Below are 18752 nucleotides of genomic sequence, written 5' to 3' on the forward strand. Positions count from 1 at the left end.
CGACCCTAAACTGATTATATATATATATATATATATATATATATATATATATATATATATATATATATATATAATCAGTTTAGGGTCGTCTGGGTTTAATAATGTTTCAAATATGGGATTTTTATACTAGTATAAGTATTTAATTATTCCAGCTTTGGTCATAATATGAAAACAGAACATTTTGCGATTATTTTTTGTGCGCACACTTGGCAACCCTGTCACATAAAGCTACTTTTAATCATCGCAAATAATGCGAATCTGACCTATCCCGATCTTATTTATTTAATACACTTTACGCATGTTATAATATCATATAATTTGCGCAACTATCACGGAAATACAAAAATATTTTATAAATGGTTTACAGATATTATGCTGCACACGTAGCTCCGCCCTCTAATTGCTGTCCAGTGCTGCTGTCTATGTTGCCAAGTGCTCGGAATTTAAATCGACATTAGGGTCCTAATTTTCTGATTTTATTTATTCCTTAACGTCATCTTTAACCATACATCTGTGTTAAAGGTTTATGTTTCTTATAACGAAGAGGTGTAAAACTGAACGTTTTACGTTTACGTAAAGGTGTGACTTGAACACCTTTTATTTACGTCTTGGTAGCCTGTTTGAAACAGATCTGGCAACCCTGGCAGCTTTAACCCCGCAACAACGTTCATTCATTGATTAGTTGGAAAGGCTGCGGTAAGCATAAACGTTTCAATGATTTTTGTTGTTGTTGTTGTTGTTGTTTTATCAATAATAACACAAATGATATAAGTGATATGTAAAAAGTACGTTGATTGTAAATGTGGTTTCGTTATTTGTATTGATGGCTTGCAGACTGTGTGAAATGGTAACGGAAAGAAGATTAGCATTCAAGATAGCTAGCTGATGCTTAAGCCTAATACACATACTGTCCTTTTTTAAAAAATAATTTAAAGAGCTGGTCATCTTTTAGTTATGTATAAAGCTGAGGTTAGGTGTGTTATACTGATGACCAGAATGCTCTCAGGGTCCAATTTATTAGATTAACCTACCATATAGGTCACTTTGTTTGTATAGTTATTCATATAGACTGGAGCACATCTGGAGAGGATGCAGATGTTTCATCACCCCTCTATCCTATCCAGTGCATAGTGACCGCCACTGGCCAGATGTTAATTGGGTGATGGTCTTTTCTTAACACAGCAGTTAGACAGGCGTCTTGCAGATATGAGTGTGTCAGGCATACTGGACCAAACCAGAACTATAAAACTGACAGCAGTATTTTGGAAAGACAGACTGGAGCACATCTGGAGATGATGTAGATGTTTCATCACCCTTCTATCCTATCCAGTGCATAGTGACCGCCACTGGCCAGATGTTAATTGGGTGATGGTCTTTTCTTAACACAGCAGTTAGACAGGCGTCTTGCAGATATGAGTGTGTCAGGCATACTGGACCAAACCAGAACTATAAAACTGACAGCAGTATTTTGGAAAGACAGACTGGAGCACATCTGGAGATGATGTAGATGTTTCATCACCCTTCTATCCTATCCAGTGCATAGTGACCGCCAGTGGCCAGATGTTAATTAGGTATTAGGTCTTAATCAGGCATACTGGGTGAAATAAATCCAAACCAGGGCTATAAAACTGACCGCAGTGCTTAGGCAAGACAGAACCATGAGGTCTGGTGAACATGCCGAGAAATGATATTTCAAAATTTTTATTATTATGGTGGTGCAGTGAGACATTTTGCTTCATAACTCAAGGGTCAGTGGTTTGATGCAGAGCTCTTCTGTGTGGATTTTCTGTGCATAATCCCATGTGAATTCGTCTAATCCAGAACATGTCCCCCACATGCCTAGTGTTCCTGTAATAAGCTCAGGATAACCATCACCAAGACGTTTACTGAACATCTCTTTTTCTTTAACAGCTTGCCATCTGAAGGTTGCCGGATGTAGTTGAAGGACCTGTCCTATGGTCCCCCCACAACCCTCCTCTCATATTCCAGGCCCTGCATGGCTTCACCTGACCGCATCTCTCCTCCCGTCACGTAGCCCTGATCCGACAGCCCCTCATGCTTTGGACAAGGGTAGCTCACAGACTGCCTCATGACTGCCTGGATCGTTCTGCCAGTCAGCCTGTCGGCGTTCTCCATCACAGGGATATGGATAGTGTGAGTGTGTGTAAAAATTGTGGGGAAATATAAACGCCAAGTCTGGGGGTTTGCTGAGTCGGATCGAAATGGGATCTTGATGATGTTCAGTTGAGTGTAAAAGTATTTGACTGCAATATCAAGCAATATTTGCAGGAGCTTGCGATTTTCAAAACTGCCACAGATTTTTCACAGGTTTGGGCCAAGATGTGTCATGTGAGGGCATCATCGAACATAAGCACAGCTATCATAGAAAGTCCTGGAAGAAGCATGTGTTTTAGAAGCTCTAAAAAATTCAGCCGCAAAATCAATCACAAATAAATCTCAGGACTGAAAAGTTAGCACACCCTTTAGGACAAATTGAAAACTGACTTGGATGCATGGGAATATTAAACAAAGTGTTGATAACGCTTCTAACAATGCACACAGAGCAACTTTACAGAAATCCTGATGTTTAATGAGCAAGCCACAGACGACAGTTTGAGCATCATGATCTAATCTTGATGGTTACTGCAGCAGTTTTTTGTTTGTTTTTTTTACAAACCACAAGCTTTTAGATATTCCGATTATTTAAGCAGTTTAATGAGACCACAGAATCTGATATGATATTGAATCATAAACGAATGATTCGATATTTGATGATGACACAGAACCAGGCAACAATACCGTTTGATTTAATAGCCTTTCATCAATGCGATGACTTTTATTCAGATTAAGCCCTAGAGTCAAATGTAGTCAAAACTGCACTGTTTTAACGATCAGACAAATATTTACAAGTCGCTTTAAGAAATCTAAAAGAACTTATACAGCACAGATATCTTTCCTGTGACTCATTTCAATCATTGCTTTTTAAATTAATGCATCAATCTGGTTGCATAAAATTATCTGATGGTTACACATCAGTTCGGTTTGATTCAGAAATCTTCCCTAATAACTGTGTTACAACATCTGAGCATCTTCTAAATTCTCCCATAAATAAATTTGCAAAACAGACAAATAGATTTGACTCCACTGAGAAGCCTTAGGGGCACAAACTTTTGCACGGAACGGTATTGAAACTGGGTGAACCAGTCAGCACTGCGATATTCATTTCGCCAACAGTAATCATTTTCCTCTGTCATGATTATCCAAAAAAAAAAAAAAAAAATCTCAGTGAGGTATGAGTAAATTAATAAATTATTTGCTCATCTGCATATTTTTTTCCTCCTGTATTATCAGTATTGCGAAGACAGACATCTCAGTTATTGTATCTTGATATAATGTGCTTTTATTAAGATTGAGAAGATAAAATCTAAGCGAATGATTGTGTTTCTCAGGTATGCCATGGCAGTGATGAACCATCATGTGTGTCCAGTCGAAAACTGGTAAGTCAGCAATTCCCACAAGTCTTCAAATTGCACAGGTCGTCATTATCACATGTGTGGCAGCCTGGAAAAACCTTTCACATGGTGAAATCTAGGCCTGTACTGTATAAATCTACTGTGGCGATGGATTTATTTCCTGTTCAAGTCCAGCACGACCATGAGAATGAAGTTCAATGTGACTTTTCTTTTATCAAAAAAGCATTTTTAAAGATTATCTGGAAAAACAAAACCCTTATGAGTTCTCTTTAGTATGGAGACCTTTCGGACACTGTTTGCTATATATACACCTATCAGGCTTAACATTATGACCACTGAGAGGTGAAGTGAATAGGACTGATGATCTCCTCATCATGGCACCTGTTATTGGGTGGGATATACTAGGCAGCAAGTGAACAGGGCCAAATTGTGATGGCTAGACGACTGGAGCCAAGGCTCACTGATGCACGTGGAGAGAGAAGGCTGGCCCGTGTGATCTGATCCAACAGATGAGCTACTGTTGCTCAAATTGGAGTTAATGCTGGTTCTGATAGAAAGGGGTCAGAATACACAGTGCAGGACGGGGCAGGGCTGTTTTGGCAGCTAAAGAGGGACCAAGACAATATTAGGCAGGTGGTCATAATGTTATGCCTGATCAGTGTATATAGTTCTGAACATTTTGAAATCAACCAGATGTGAAAAACGGAGACAGGAATCAGGAGCATCAGGGACAGATTTTAACAGCGGGTGTCAAAACAAACAACTTGAATAGAAGAAGCTTTTGTCTGGTTCGCTGTGGCACATCTGTCTAGTCCACTGTGTTTGTTAAAAAACAAAGAAGACGCCTTTAATTTGTCACATTACAACACAAGCAAAATTCTTTTCTTCTCATATCACAGCTTGTTAATAAGCTGGGGCCAAAGCAGTGGGTCAGTTATGATACAGCTCCTTGGAGTAGAAAGGGACAAGAGCCCAGCTGTAGACTTTTGGATATGATGGGGCTTGAACCTCTGACCATCTGATCAGCAACCCAGAGCTTTAACCATCACTGCTTAACATGATGACTCAACATGCAATATGATGGCTGAAGAAAGACCCAAAACTAAATAAAAACATTTTCCTCCCCCCAAAAAAGTGCCAGAATATGTTTTAGGCAGATAAACTAATGTTAAAAATAATTTCATCATTCTTGGATGCTTGACAGACTTCAGCCACAGTGACACCCGAGAGGTTTTTTCCACGGTATCAGCTCCTGTCTGTCCTATCTCCCTATCTAACACACTGTTACATGATTCACAGGTCTTATAATGTGACTTGTAATGAGGAAACTGCCAAGAGGGGCTTCCCCAAGACCTGCTGTACTCTACAGGACATCCCTCTCATCAGGTTTTTTCTCTTCCTACGGTCGGATTATTGTTCTCAGATTTTCTGCATGACACTTGATCAAATCTTCAGTTTCCTATAGCGTTCTTTCTGATCTGTTCTATTTCAGTAAATGCGGCTGTTACCCGCCTGAAAGCTGTCTGTTCAGTCTGATAGGCAACGTCGGGGCCTTTATGGGTAAATAATCAGTTCAGGTTTATTCCTGCGTGAATTTGACAAGCTGGACACGCTGATAATGGTTTTTCCAGTTGAATGTGTGCGTCACATGAGATTTTAGTGAAAGTCTTTTACACTAAATGAAACGTCTGAATCAAAGTGAAATTCACACTTTTGGTTATTCTGGTGCTCGGTTTGATTTGGCTTCACATTGGACGTAATTAAATAAAGCTAAAAACCAAAAAAAACCTCTGGCTGAGGAACATATAGGGCTTAAAACATCCTCGAAATGTAATGGGGAAAAATAACTTTGTGGCTATATATAACAAAAATCAAGTAAATGATTAAATACTTGGATAAATAACTTCACTGTGGCATTTCTGCAGCTTTGCCAGCTTTTGTTTAGCTCACTTTGTGCCTTCTGAATCACTTTAGTGGCACGAAAATGTTGTATGTTAGGGCTGATTCACTTCCAGCAGTCGAGTCGATTCGGTGTTGAATAGTTTTTATCAGTGTGAATAAAGCTGGAGCTACGTCTCTCTCTCAGGGAGATATTTCACACCTATAGCACCTTATTTGTACTTTGAATACGTTTTGTACATATAGAATATTTAATTTCATTTATTTTTCATTTATATTTATATTTTTGAACACGTTTTGTACTTTTGAATACGTTTGTATATATAGATTATTTCATATACTTTTTGTTTATATATATTTTTCTTGTTATCTGGAGCAGTCTCTGGCAAAAGAATTTAAAAAAGTTCTTTTATCTTATCTTATCTTATCTTATCTTATCTTATCTTATCTTATCTTATCTTATCTTATCTTATCTTATTAGTCTCTTTGCCAAATTGCATCAGACCTATACTTTTGATACTTTTGGCTTGTTTGGGGGAAAAAAAGCCTTATTTTTTTAAATTTATAAGGAAAGGGTAAATAAGGTAAAAATCACCTGAGCTTTAAGGTTCACTTGTAGTGAGAAAATGATTTGACTCGACTCGACTGCTAGAAGTGAATCAAACCAAATAGCAAGTGAATCAAAAGTGTCGGTTTCATTATGATTCAGATTCACTCATTAGGCCAGACATTTAATATTTACCTTAGGTAGCTTTATTTGTTATTATATTTGTTTTCAGCTATGTTACATTGTTAATACATCTCTCTCTCTATCTCTCTCTCTCTCTCTCTCTCTCTCTCTTTCTCTCTCTTTCTCTCTCTGTGCAGTGGTGATGATTTGCATGTTGCGTTACGCTCATGTGATCGAACACAGCCATCACTGCTGGGTCAACACGAGTGCCCTGGTGTCAGGGTGCATTAATGCTCTGGGCCTCGTCATGGTGGGCAACTTCCAGGTGAGCTGAGAAAGACATGAAATAACATTATCCATCCCCTGAGCTGACCTTATCACCGAATTCCTGATTGTTTCCTCTCTCAGGTGGATCATGCGAAGACTCTGCACTATGTAGGAGCGGGTGTTGCATTTCCTGCAGGTCTGCTGTTTGTGTGTCTGCAGTGTGTCCTCACCTACCGCATGGCAGAGACAGCACTGGACTTCTGGATGGCCCACGTGCGCGTGGCTCTGTCAGCCGGAGCACTGATTTCTCTCATTCTCAGTATCCTTTCTCGTTTATCAAGATGGATACCTAAGAATTGATTGCTAAATTGTTTACAGGGGCATTTACCCAAGAAGCAGGAAAACCCAGTTTGTTTAAAAAGAAATGCTTGAACTCTATAAGAACCCTTGTGTTTCTGTAAATGAATCCAGATTACTCAAAACGAAACAAGAGCTAAAAAAAAAAAAAGATACACTATATTGCCAAAAGTATTCGCTCACCTGCCTTGACTCACATATGAACTTAAGTGACATCCCATTCCTAATCCATAGGGTTCAATATGACGTCGGTCCACCCTTTGCAGCTATAACAGCTTCAACTCTTCTGGGAAGGCTGTCCACAAGGTTTAGGAGTGTGTTTATGGGAATTTTTGACCATTCTTCCAGAAGCGCATTTGTGAGGTCACACACTGATGTTGGACGAGAAGGCCTGGCTCTCAGTCTCCGCTCTAATTCATCCCAAAGGTGTTCTATCGGGTTGAGGTCAGGACTCTGTGCAGGCCAGTCAAGTTCCTCCACACCAGACTCTGTCATCCATGTCTTTATGGACCTTGCTTTGTGCACTGGTGCACAGTCATGTTGGAAGAGGAAGGGGCCAGCTCCAAACTGTTCCCACAAAGTTGGGAGCATGGAATTGTCCAAAATGTCTTGGTATGCTGAAGCATTCAGAGTTCCTTTCACTGGAACTAAGGGGCCAAACCCAGCTCCTGAAAAACAACCCCACACCATAATCCCCCCTCCACCAACCTTTCACTTGGCACAATGCAGTCAGACAAGTACCGTTCTCCTGGCAAACGCCAAACCCAGACTCGTCCATCAAATTGCCGGATGGAGAAGCGCGATTCGTCACTCCAGAGAACGCGTCTCCACTGCTCTAGAGTCCAGTGGCGGCGTGCTTTACACCACTGCATGCGACGCTTTGCATTGCACTTGGTGATGTATGGCTTGGATGCAGCTGCTTGGCCATGGAAACCCATTCCTTGAAGCTCTCTGCGCACTGTTCTTGAGCTAATCTGAAGGCCACATGAAGTTTGGAGGTCTGTAGCGACTGACTCTGCAGAAAGTTGGCGACCTCTTCGCACGATGTGCCTCAGCATCCGCTGACCCCGCTCCGTCAGTTTACGTGGCCTACCACTTCGTGGCTGAGTTGCTGTCGTTCCCAAACACTTCCACGTTCTTATAATACAGCTGACAGTTGACTGTGGAATATTTAGGAGCGAGGAAATTTCACGACTGGATTTGTTGCACAGGTGGCATCCTATCACAGTTCCACGCTGGAATTCACTGAGCTCCTGAGAGCGACCCATTCTTTCACAAATGTTTGTAAAAACAGTCTGCATGCCTAGGTGCTTGATTTTATACACCTGTGGCCATGGAAGTGATTGGAACACCTGATTCTGATTATTTGGATGGGTGAGCGAATATTTTTGGCAATATAGTGTATATATTTTGATGTCATGCAAAGTTAAAAACCATCGGAAGAGAAGAAACATGTGTACAAGGACATAACCAAAGAAAGGAAGAAAATGAATGAAATACAATGAAAAGAAATCCAAACTAAACTGCTAAAAAAAAATTATGGTTAAAATTTTAACAGAGACAATTTGTCCTTGTTGATTAAAACGATAAAACCTAATCTGCATTGTTTGGGGGTGTACAAACTTTTGCACATGACTGTAGAAAAATAAAAAAAAATAATTTTCTGAAGGTTTTTTGAAATTAATTGATTCATTCATTTATTTATTTATTTATTTATTTATTTATTTGTAGCTAAACTAGTCCATTATTTATTGTGCCTCAAAGATAAAAATAAATCTAAAATTATAAAATGTGCCTAAGGATCAGGAAAGCTCTTCAAGCTACAAGTAAAGACTTTTCAGGATTTCCGGTTATTCCTATTTAACTCCCCGTCCTAAACCAGGTGGCATCTTCTTCATACATGAGAGCTTCGTGTTGCAGCACGCTGCCGCCATCTGCGAGTGGATCTTCACCGTCCTCGTCCTGGTCTATTACGGAACCTTCACCTATGAGTTTGGCAGCGTCAGCAGCGACACCATGATGGCCGCCCTCGTCAACGGCAGGCCACACGACACCTCTGGCTCAGGAGTCATCATGGGTGGCATAGGGAAGAGCGTGCCCATGGGCTGCGGTGCCCGCAGCATAAAGTCACCCGGAGGAAGCAGCACCTCCACACACCTCAACTGCACCCCGGAGAGCGTGGCCATGTTATAGTGAACGGAGCGGAGGTTAGGGCTCAGGTAAATCACGGATCTCAATCCTACCGATCCGTGAGGTGCTGGAAGAGAGCAATAGATCAAGTGTAGAGTTCTAAAAGTTCTAAAGCTATGTATGAGTAATATACTTCCTTGAAAGCAGCTTTCTGACCCTTAATATATATATATATATATATTAACGCTGGCAATAACGCCTAAATAATGACAGAGAAAAGTTACGGTCCTTTCTAGTTAACATTAGCTGTATAGAATAGTTAAACAAATTTACATTCATTCACATTCATAACGCCTGGACCAAAACCTTAAGATTTATAGAGTGTTAGAAATTTAAAGAACCCTCAGATTTTACAGTGATAAACAAAAAACTTTGTCATTAGAGTATGTGCTGGGTATTGTGGCACGGAAAAACTCCCACCATCTATGATTATAAATCATTTTCCTTCTGTGACTGTGTAATATATGGTCAAAAACCAGCAAATTCATTACCGAGTCAACTCTTCCGAGGCGGATTTACACTGTACGGTTTTCCACCCAGGTTTTTTTTGTTGTGAGTTGAGAACGTGCTCGACAGCAGATTTAGTACCATTTATGTCATGTTATCAAATTAAAATCTTGATGTGAGTCGAGCTACCATGCTGATCGAATATCAACCAACAGGAAGATGGTGCGAGGTTACACCATACTCCTGGGACAGCTACGGGTATGTTAGTGGTGGTGATGAAGCGGAAACAAAAGACGTCTCCTTATCATCTAAAGCAGATCTGGGATCAGATCTAAAGCAGATCATATATATATATATATATATATATATATATATATATGTATATATATATATATATACATATATATATGGCCCTTTTGGAAAGATAATTGCCTACCCCTGGTGGCGATTATTATGGAGAATTTTTTCACACAGATGGTTACAGAATTCGGTTTTATTTGGATTTTGTAGTTTCATGAGACAACAAGACGGCTGAAATCGCACCATGTGAAGCCGGCTTTAGTCCAGAGCTGATTTTGAAGAACAGATGTGCTGTTTTTTCTTCCACAAGACAAACAGATCCCAACAGATTCTCGTTCGGAAAGTTCATCTGTCGAATCAACCGAGTCGTTTGGCACAGCGATAAGTTTTTCAACAACAGACAACACGATTCAGATTCAGCGACCACTGTGGACGATGCGGTGGTCAGTACGTTCGTGTTAAACTTAAGGTGACTCAGATAGAAAAGCCATCAAGCAACCTTTTCATCATCACGAGGAAGGGCGGCAATGAAAAACAGAAATACTTATTGTTTATTTATCAAAAGTTCCCGCTTTATTTTACTACGTGCATTTCGTTGCGCTCAGGAGCGTTGTGCCGAAACGCAAGTTCTGTACAACATGCTCGTTCAGCCATGTTTCAAATGGGAATATTTTCTAAAATTTTCCAGTTCCTCGATTGTACGGCATGCATTCCTGTGCCACTTTCCAGCAAGCTGTATATAGTAGATTCTTTGTTCAAGAAGCAAAAAAACAGACGCTACGTACACCGTAAACTCCACCTACGGCGAACGAAAACAGAAAAGATCTACGGAAGAGAGAAATTAAATGAAAAACGAAAGAAAGAAAGTCATCACGGTGCCACGCTTTCTGTCAGAGCCAAACATTGACGCGTACCGTTTACATGCTGCTAATCCGATCGCTTTTTTCACCTCAAAGCGGAATTTAAAAAGCATTTCTAAACGACTATTTTTTATGTTCTACACATAAGATACACTATATTTCTTTTAATTTGTTAGCAATAAATATATTTTACTACCTGGTGCTAAGACGAGGTAGAGGCGGTCATTCGTGACGGTCCACTCACGGTTTCTCGTCGTGTTTGTTACTGTACGCTCGGTAGGAAAACTCTTTAGCGCTTGTGAACGCTTTTGTTGTTTCGGTTTCATATCTTGATCATGATTTCTTATTTTACAAAGAACATAGCATTGATTCCATGTGAGACACTACAGGCTCCAGAATATTTTCTAGTTTCAGAAATAACAGAACCTGCTAATGTGAAGCTCAAACATGTCCTGAGTCTATACAGTATTTTAGTATTTAGCCAGAAATGGGAGTGATGATGATGATGATGATTATAACGACATGGACGATGCCAATGTATTGTAGTATGTTGTATTTATTATTCATTTATTCGCCATTTCTGACACTGCAATAATGCAATATTGAACTGTGCCAAACTGGGGCTGGGCGATATGACGATACGATACGATACTTGCAATACAAAGTGTACTCTCTGAAACTAATTTGCTCTTAATGTTGGAAAAAATATCTCTGAAATTATTGGGCACATTTGTTAGCTACACTATGGTGTATCATAAAGATATCCATTAAGTATAATATATATGGAATAAATCAAATCTTTATGTGTGTTGTTAGAGGAAAATAAACAAGTTATTATTTTCCTATAACAGTGCATCACAAAGTGTTTTATTCCCGCTTATACTACGGCAGTTTGCAGTTTTGAAATTTATTAGCAGTCACATTTTACTTGTTAACCATTTGCCTCCCGGTGGTCCAGAGAGGCAGGATCCCATGCGCTTGTTGCCGGGACCCAGGTTCGATTCCCGGGGCAGGAAGCTAACCCAGCCACTGAAGAGTTAATTCTCAAGCCCAGATTAAATGGGAGGGTTGTGTCAGGAAAGGCATCCGGCATAAATCCTGTGCTAAACCGAAACATGTGGACCATACGATCTGCTGCAATCAGGGAGAAGCCAAAACAACAACTTTTTAACCATTGTTGTGGAGCGACTGTGAGACAAGATAACATGTTTAACGACTATACACTGTCAATCCTCCTTCAACATCTGTTTATTTCCGTTCTTGAAAACTCTCCTATGTACTGGAGATTCCTGTTCAAACATTTAAAATAAATGTGTTTTTATTATTGGGCTTAAATTATGTACGATTCTCTGCTATACAAATCCCTGGATTAATATACAGCAAATCTGTGATTGGACACATACACCTTCTGACCAATCAGATTTGAGAATTCAGCAGCACTGTGGTATTGCCCATATGTACAGTATATATGATCAATTTGCCATATCGCCCACCCCTAGTGCCAACATACCTCTGTCAGAATCTGTGTTAAACTGCTGAAAGTTGATCATACTAGCTAATAATAACCTTTTCTATAACAGGCCAAACCACAAACGGCAGAAACGAAATCTACTCTTGTGTAACTTGAACACTCTGGTGAAATGATGATGCAAAGGGAAAAGATGTACTAATCCTGAATCTTGCTAATCTTGAAAGGTGTCAGATTTTGTTTTAGATCATGAAAAAAATTTTTTGTTACTTCTAGTCTGGGTAAAAAGCTGATAGAATAATAACTTTGTCCTGTTATATGATGTTACTTTTCACTGTATGGAAGCATGAGGGATGGAAATGGATCACCACACTGAGAAACTCAGAGTCTTTACTGAATAAACATCAGATTTACAAAAAACCTTTCCGTTACTTGTGCAATTTTTGAATAATTATTATATTAATATATACACCGATCAGGCATAACATTATGACCATAAGCCTAATACTGTGTTGGTCCCCCTTTTTTGCTGCCAAAACAGTGGCATCTGGCACCAAGATGTTAGCAGCAGATCCTGTAAGTTATAAGGTGGGGCCTTCATAGGTGCCAAAGGATACCTACTTACAGGACTTACATTATTTAAAGTATACTTATGATAGAGTGACCACGGCAGACCGGGAACACCCCACAAGAGCTGCAGTTTTGGAGATGCTCTGATCCAGTGGTCTAGCCATCACAATTTGGACCTTCGCCTTTCCTCATTATTATATGTTTTTATACTTATATATAATACACCGATCAGGCATAACATTATGACCACCTGTCTAATATTGTGTTGGTTGCTCATAATGTTATGCCTCATCAGTTTATGTAATTTTTTAAAAATTCATTACATTTATTTATTTATTTATTTATATAACTAGAATTGTTTACAATTAACCTTTTTTTAATGTAATTTAAAAGTTTTTCATCATTTTTTAAAATGTAAAACACTACAGTTTAGCTGCCGGCCATGATACATAATGTGTATCGCAAAAATCTTCCAGTATCGTTATATAATATTTTTCTCATTTCACTTACCACTTTTTTTAAAAAAATGTTTCCTTTTTTTGAATTAACCAAAACAAAAAGTCACAAATTCATTACATTTTATTTGTGTAGTGTTTTTAACAATGTCACAAAGCAGCTTAAAAAAAAAATCATGTTATTAATAATGTTATTGTAATGTTATGTTATAATTAATAATGTTATTAATTAGCTGTTATTAATAAAATGATTTATTCATCTTTGGTAAGCTATTTCTCCAGTTATGGTGGAGTCATGGTGGAACCTGAGCCTCACCCAGGAACAGAAGGCATGAGGTGAGAAAACACACTAGATGAAACACCATCAGTGCACACACACTTAGTCGTACCTAGAGCCACCAATTCACTCATGTTTTTTGGACGGTACGAGGAAACCGGAAAACCCATTTGGACACTTGAGACTCATCTTCAAACCCTGGAGCTGTAAGGTGCCAAAGCTACCACCACCATGCTACCACCAGCACTGTGCTGCCCTGAATGAGCTTTGAATACTTAAAGAACTTTTTAGGACACAGAAAGCACTTAAGTCCAAAGAGAAGGTTATGCTAATAGGACACTTAGCACTATTTACAATCTAAAAATGCCTTAAATAACCACATATCCTATGCTTGTACTAGCTGCAGGTATGTGTCCTGTGATTATACACTCAAAAATGTTAAAAACCAAATTCCTATATAACATTTTGTCTGGTCATTCTGGTTCTCTGACTTTGACCAAGAACTCAAAAATTATCCACAGGCATAAATGTTCCCTTTGTGTGGAAAGATCTTTGTAGTGGAAAAGGATTGTTCTGTTTATTGTGGCAACAACAAATGAGTCGTGTGTGGAAATGTATCCCGGGCAATCAAAATATCCTTCCGGCATATGGCCTAATGTTTAGGATTGAATTTTAAATAATGTCCAACTATTCACGTTACATACAGACTGTCTTTTACTTTCATTTAAAGGCCAACAGTTGTTGTTTTCCGTCCTCGGCAGGGATTTACTACAGTGTTGTTATGTTTGGTTTAGGGGTAATGGCGGCTCTCTGCACGCTTGTGTCAGGGGAGCGTTTGCTGCTGAACATGATGGCGATGATGACGATGATGACCAGCGCCAGCACCACCATCAAGGCTATTAGTCCTGCTTTACTCTTCAGATACTCCCTCCTCTTCTTCTGTTTCACCTTCTTTGACTGCTTCTGGAAGGACTGCGACTAAAATCAAATGATACACATGACACAATTCCTGTTTGTGTGGCCATGTATGTATTTCTGATGATCATGAAAAACAAGTGTGTTGAATTTTCTGTATTAGGGAACCAAGCACCAAATGTACCGGAACCCTATAGTTTATTTTTCTTCATTATATGTATGTTATTATACTTAGATACACCAATCAGGCATAACATTATGACCACCTGCCTTATATCGTGTTGGTCCCCCTTTTGCTGCCAAAACAGCCCTCACCTGTCCTGCACTGTGTATTCTGACCCCTTTCTATCAGAACCAGCATTAACTTCTACAGCAATTTGAGCAACAGTAGCTCGTCTGTTGGATCGGATCACACGGGCCAGCCTTCGTTCCCCACGTGCATCAGTGAACCTTGGCCACCCATGACCCTGTTGCCAGTTCACCACTGTTCCTTCCTTGGACCACTTTTGATAGATACTGACCACTGCAGACTGGGAACACCCCACAAGAGCTGCATCCAGTGGTCTAGCCATCACAATTTGGCCCTTCATCAAACTCGCTCAAATCCTTACGCTTGTCCATTTTTCCTGCTTCTAACACATCAACTTTGAGGACAAAATGTTGACTTGCTGCCTAATATATCCCACCCACTAACAGGTGCCATGATGAGGAGATCATCAGTCTCATTCACTTCACCTCTCAGTGGTCATAATATTATGGCTGGTCAGTGTATGTTGTTACACTATAGCAAGCACTTTTGAGTAATCTGATTGGTCAGAAGATGTTGATTAATATAGTATAACAACATTTCTGACTGAAATTCAAATCACAGATTTGTTCACACATGTTATAGTTCCTGTAGTAACAGATTACTCAAAGAGACTTGTATGGACACAGTCCTCACAATCTAAACATAACATTTATGGAAGGAATCTCCAGTGTAAGTTTCATCTTATACACTTGAAAAGCTGCTATACTTTATAAGATGATTAAAACACTTCCGAGCTAGTGTTTGATTTTTTACTTATTATTTTTTATTCTCTATTTATACAATCTGTATTTCTGTAAATAATAACCATTAAAAAAAATAAATGACAGAATATTTTAACACATTTTCTTAATCTTTTATTCAGTCATTGAAAATCTAAAAGACAGCATGCTCACTTTATCCAGTAACACAGTAGCCCGCTGGTTCAAATCCTCCAGCTTTTCTTTTCTCTCCTCGGCTTTATTCAGGTTGTCCAGCATGATGTCCTTCACCTCCTCCACCTCCCTCTGAGTGTCTTCTAATTTGCTCTACTCATAGCGTGGCACATACGAGCAAACAAGAGTTTATTGTTTAAAGTTACAGATAGTGTCATTGCGCTTCAAAATGATTTCACTTTGCAACTGGAAACTGAAAGTGAGTTTTATATCAGCATAATATAATGTGTTAACTCAGATCGGTCTCAGAAAAAAAACGGTACGAAACTGTACCATTCCATGTCGCCGGGGTGGCACTCTGAAGGGTGCACCTTTTGTAACAAAGCTTTAAGCTAAGGTAAAAAAAAAAAAGCACTGATTACAGTACAATTATGTATCTAGAGTACTTTTTAGGAAAAATGTATTTGGATAAGTACACTAAATAAAATAAAATAAAATAAAATAAAATAAATAATTTAAAAAAATAAATAAAATAAATAATAATAATAATAATAATAATAATAATAATAATAATAATAATAATAATAATAATAATAATTTACTTTCCATTTAGGGTCTAAATCTCAACATGCTTCACAAAAAATTAAACAAGAAGCAATGCATATAAATATAGATGTTAAATAAATAAAACATTTAATCGTCAATTCATAAATAGACAAATGTATCTGAAACGAAAGTTGAACAAGTTTACAATCGTGGTCCGTGATAAAGTGTCAACAATAATAAAGCAAGCCACATTTTCAGATTAAAAACAAACCACTTTGTACCCCCCTTTTGAGAGGGTTTTAATGACGTCACAACACAGACCATTTGCGTCCCAGAGGGCACTAAAAGGATGCGGGAGAGGTCTCGTGCACCTACTTTACGTTTATTATTACGCGTTAAATGACCATTAGCACTTTTAATGATTATTCCATGTTCATTTTAGGAGTAAACTAGGAGTAAAGTACGTTTCCAACAAGCCAGGTATAAGTGCTGGAGTCATGTCCTGTTGTCTACCTGGTCACGTCCTCTAGGTCAACGTGCCCATATGAAAACAAAGACAAAAGCGAAATGCACTAAATATACCTCGATAATGTATAGTAACATCTGTACAGCTGCCGGAAAGACACTTACCATCGTGTAGCTTTATTGCTGGTCGGCTCGATTGAATAGATCAGTGATTAATAATAATAAGAAGAAGAAGGTGAAAGGAAAGAAAAGACACAAAGTCCGTGCCTTAAACTGCTCCGATTTGCGCTTCCTTGTTGCTGTTTCTCCGCCAGAGGGAGATGGAGGATAAATACCCCGCGTTTACACCACAAACAGGACCTGCTCCTTTACATGGGAACTGTTTTTACCCTCCTTAATCTCTCTGTACTACTAAGAAGTTTGAGGGAGGTTACTGCTTAAAACATGAAAATAAAACACAACAAGAGAGATATTTCTGTTATAAATATCATAACATTATGAATAAACTAGATGCACCATTCTGACTTAATACAGTACAAGGTGTTTTCACCACATATTACTTTTTCTATTTTATTTCTTGTATCTTACAACTTTTTGATTGATATGACTTTTTAATATACACTCTAATGCCAAAGGTTTTGGGACACCCCTCCAAATCAGGTGTTGTTTTTCAGGGGTTGGGCTCGGCCCCTTAGCTCCAGTGAAAGGAACTCTTAATGCTTCAGCTTCATACCAAGACATTTTGGAAAATTTCAAGCTCCCATCTTTGTGGGCACAGTTTGGGGATGACCCCTTCCTGTTCCAACATGACTGTAAACCAGTGCACAAAGCAAGGCCCATAAAGACATGGATGAGTGAGTTTGGTGTGGAGGAACTTGACTGGTCTGCACAGAGTCCTGACCTCTAATTCAGTCATGTTGGAACAGGAAGGGGTCATCCCCAAACTGTGCCCACGGATTTCGGGGCCTAACCCCTGAAAAACAACACCTGAATTCAATGATTTGGAGGGGTGTCCCAAAACTTTTGCCAATATAGTGTATTTTGACCGTTTTTGCAAAATATTACAATGTTTTTGTCATATACACATATATATATTGAAGAACAAAACCCTGATACAATGAGCGAAAAAATGTCAAAAAGGTTTTGTAATATTTGTAATTTTTATTTGTATATATATATATGTATATTACTAATAAAAATTACAAATATTACAAAACCTTTTTGATATTTTTTCGCTCATTGTATCAGGGTTTTGTTCTTAACTTATTATAAATTGATCACAAAATATTATGACTGTATTCACAAAATATTGAAATCTCTCTCTCTCTCTCTCTCTCTCTCTCTGAAAGTCAGCAAAACTAAGGAAGTGGTTGTGCACAAGACCCCTGTGGAGAAAAAAATGAGCTACTTCAGGTACACTGGATTGCACGTCTCACAGGACATGACCTGGACTCAACACATCCGTGCTCAGGTGCACAAAGCCAGACAATTATTGTACCATCTGAGACTGTTGAGGTGTCGCCCCAGTGATCCTGAACGTTTGGAGCTATAGAAAGTTTACTGGCCCAGTGCATCTCAGTGTAATACAGAAACTGCACAACTCAGGATTGCCTGCAGAGAGTGGTCTGCTCTCGCCTTTCTGTATGACTTCTACAAGAGATGATGAAGTAGCAGAGCTGCTGAAATGATTAAGGATTATTAACAAGATCAATAACTCCAGTCTACGCAACACTCCACCCACTGTCTTTTCAGCCTTTTGCAATCAGGCAAGTGTTTCCAGACACCTGATGTAAAGTGTTAAAATTTTTCACAACTCATATAGGCCTAGTTTAATGTTTCCCTTTCATTAAATAAATAAATAAATTTCTGAATTGGAATTCAAAATGCTTCAACATACTGGATGTTTCCTCTGAAATGACAAGGATTACATTATCCAGAACCCTTTAGAGTTCTTATAGGTCCTTTGGTTGTTCCTAATTTGCAGGCTGCACTTATAATAATAATATAATAATATTATAGAACCTGTGAAGGTTTGTAGCTGTAATGTTTTACCTGTAAAAAAGATTTCAATATTTAAATCTGGTATTTAGGTAGATAATTGAATTATGAACATGTTTTGATTGATTTTATGTGTAGCCTAATACAGTTTTACATGTTATGTAAACAAAATAATTCCAAGATATGAGAAAAGAAATTATACAACGTCATTCAATCGTTTCAGACAGACGTTAAAGACAAACTGGTCACTGAACATACACTATCTTGCCAAATGTTTTGGGACACTCCTCCAAATCATTGAATTCAGGGTGTTGTTTTTCAGGGGCCGGGCTCGGCCCCTTAGTTCCAGTAAAAGGAACTCTTAATGCTTCAACATTTTGGACAACTTCATGCTCCCAACTCTGTGGGAACAG

General features: G+C 38.7%; 2 protein-coding genes across 2 annotated transcripts; one reads left to right on the top strand and one right to left on the bottom strand.

Moving 5' to 3' along the window:
• Positions 1–281: 281 nt before the first annotated feature.
• On the top strand, positions 282–10700 carry tmem150ab (transmembrane protein 150Ab). The gene is made up of 8 exons (XM_058383970.1): positions 282–696; positions 1912–2154; positions 3450–3497; positions 4773–4859; positions 4966–5033; positions 6240–6367; positions 6451–6628; positions 8549–10700. Exons 2-8 carry the CDS (start codon positions 2090–2092, stop codon positions 8857–8859), a joined length of 885 nt encoding a protein of 294 aa, XP_058239953.1. The 5' UTR covers positions 282–696; positions 1912–2089; the 3' UTR covers positions 8860–10700.
• Positions 10701–13062: 2362 nt separating this feature from the next.
• LOC131348005 (uncharacterized) lies at positions 13063–16665 on the bottom strand. The gene is made up of 3 exons (XM_058382518.1): positions 16507–16665; positions 15352–15483; positions 13063–14211 (listed from the first exon to the last, which is right to left on the bottom strand). The coding sequence occupies exons 1-3, from the start codon at positions 16507–16509 to the stop codon at positions 14002–14004; spliced, it is 345 nt and encodes a 114-aa protein (XP_058238501.1). The 5' UTR covers positions 16510–16665; the 3' UTR covers positions 13063–14001.
• Between the last annotated feature and the right edge of the window lie 2087 nt (positions 16666–18752).

The sequence above is a fragment of the Hemibagrus wyckioides genome, linkage group LG28 (assembly GCF_019097595.1).
Source record: "Hemibagrus wyckioides isolate EC202008001 linkage group LG28, SWU_Hwy_1.0, whole genome shotgun sequence".
NCBI lineage: Eukaryota > Metazoa > Chordata > Actinopteri > Siluriformes > Bagridae > Hemibagrus > Hemibagrus wyckioides.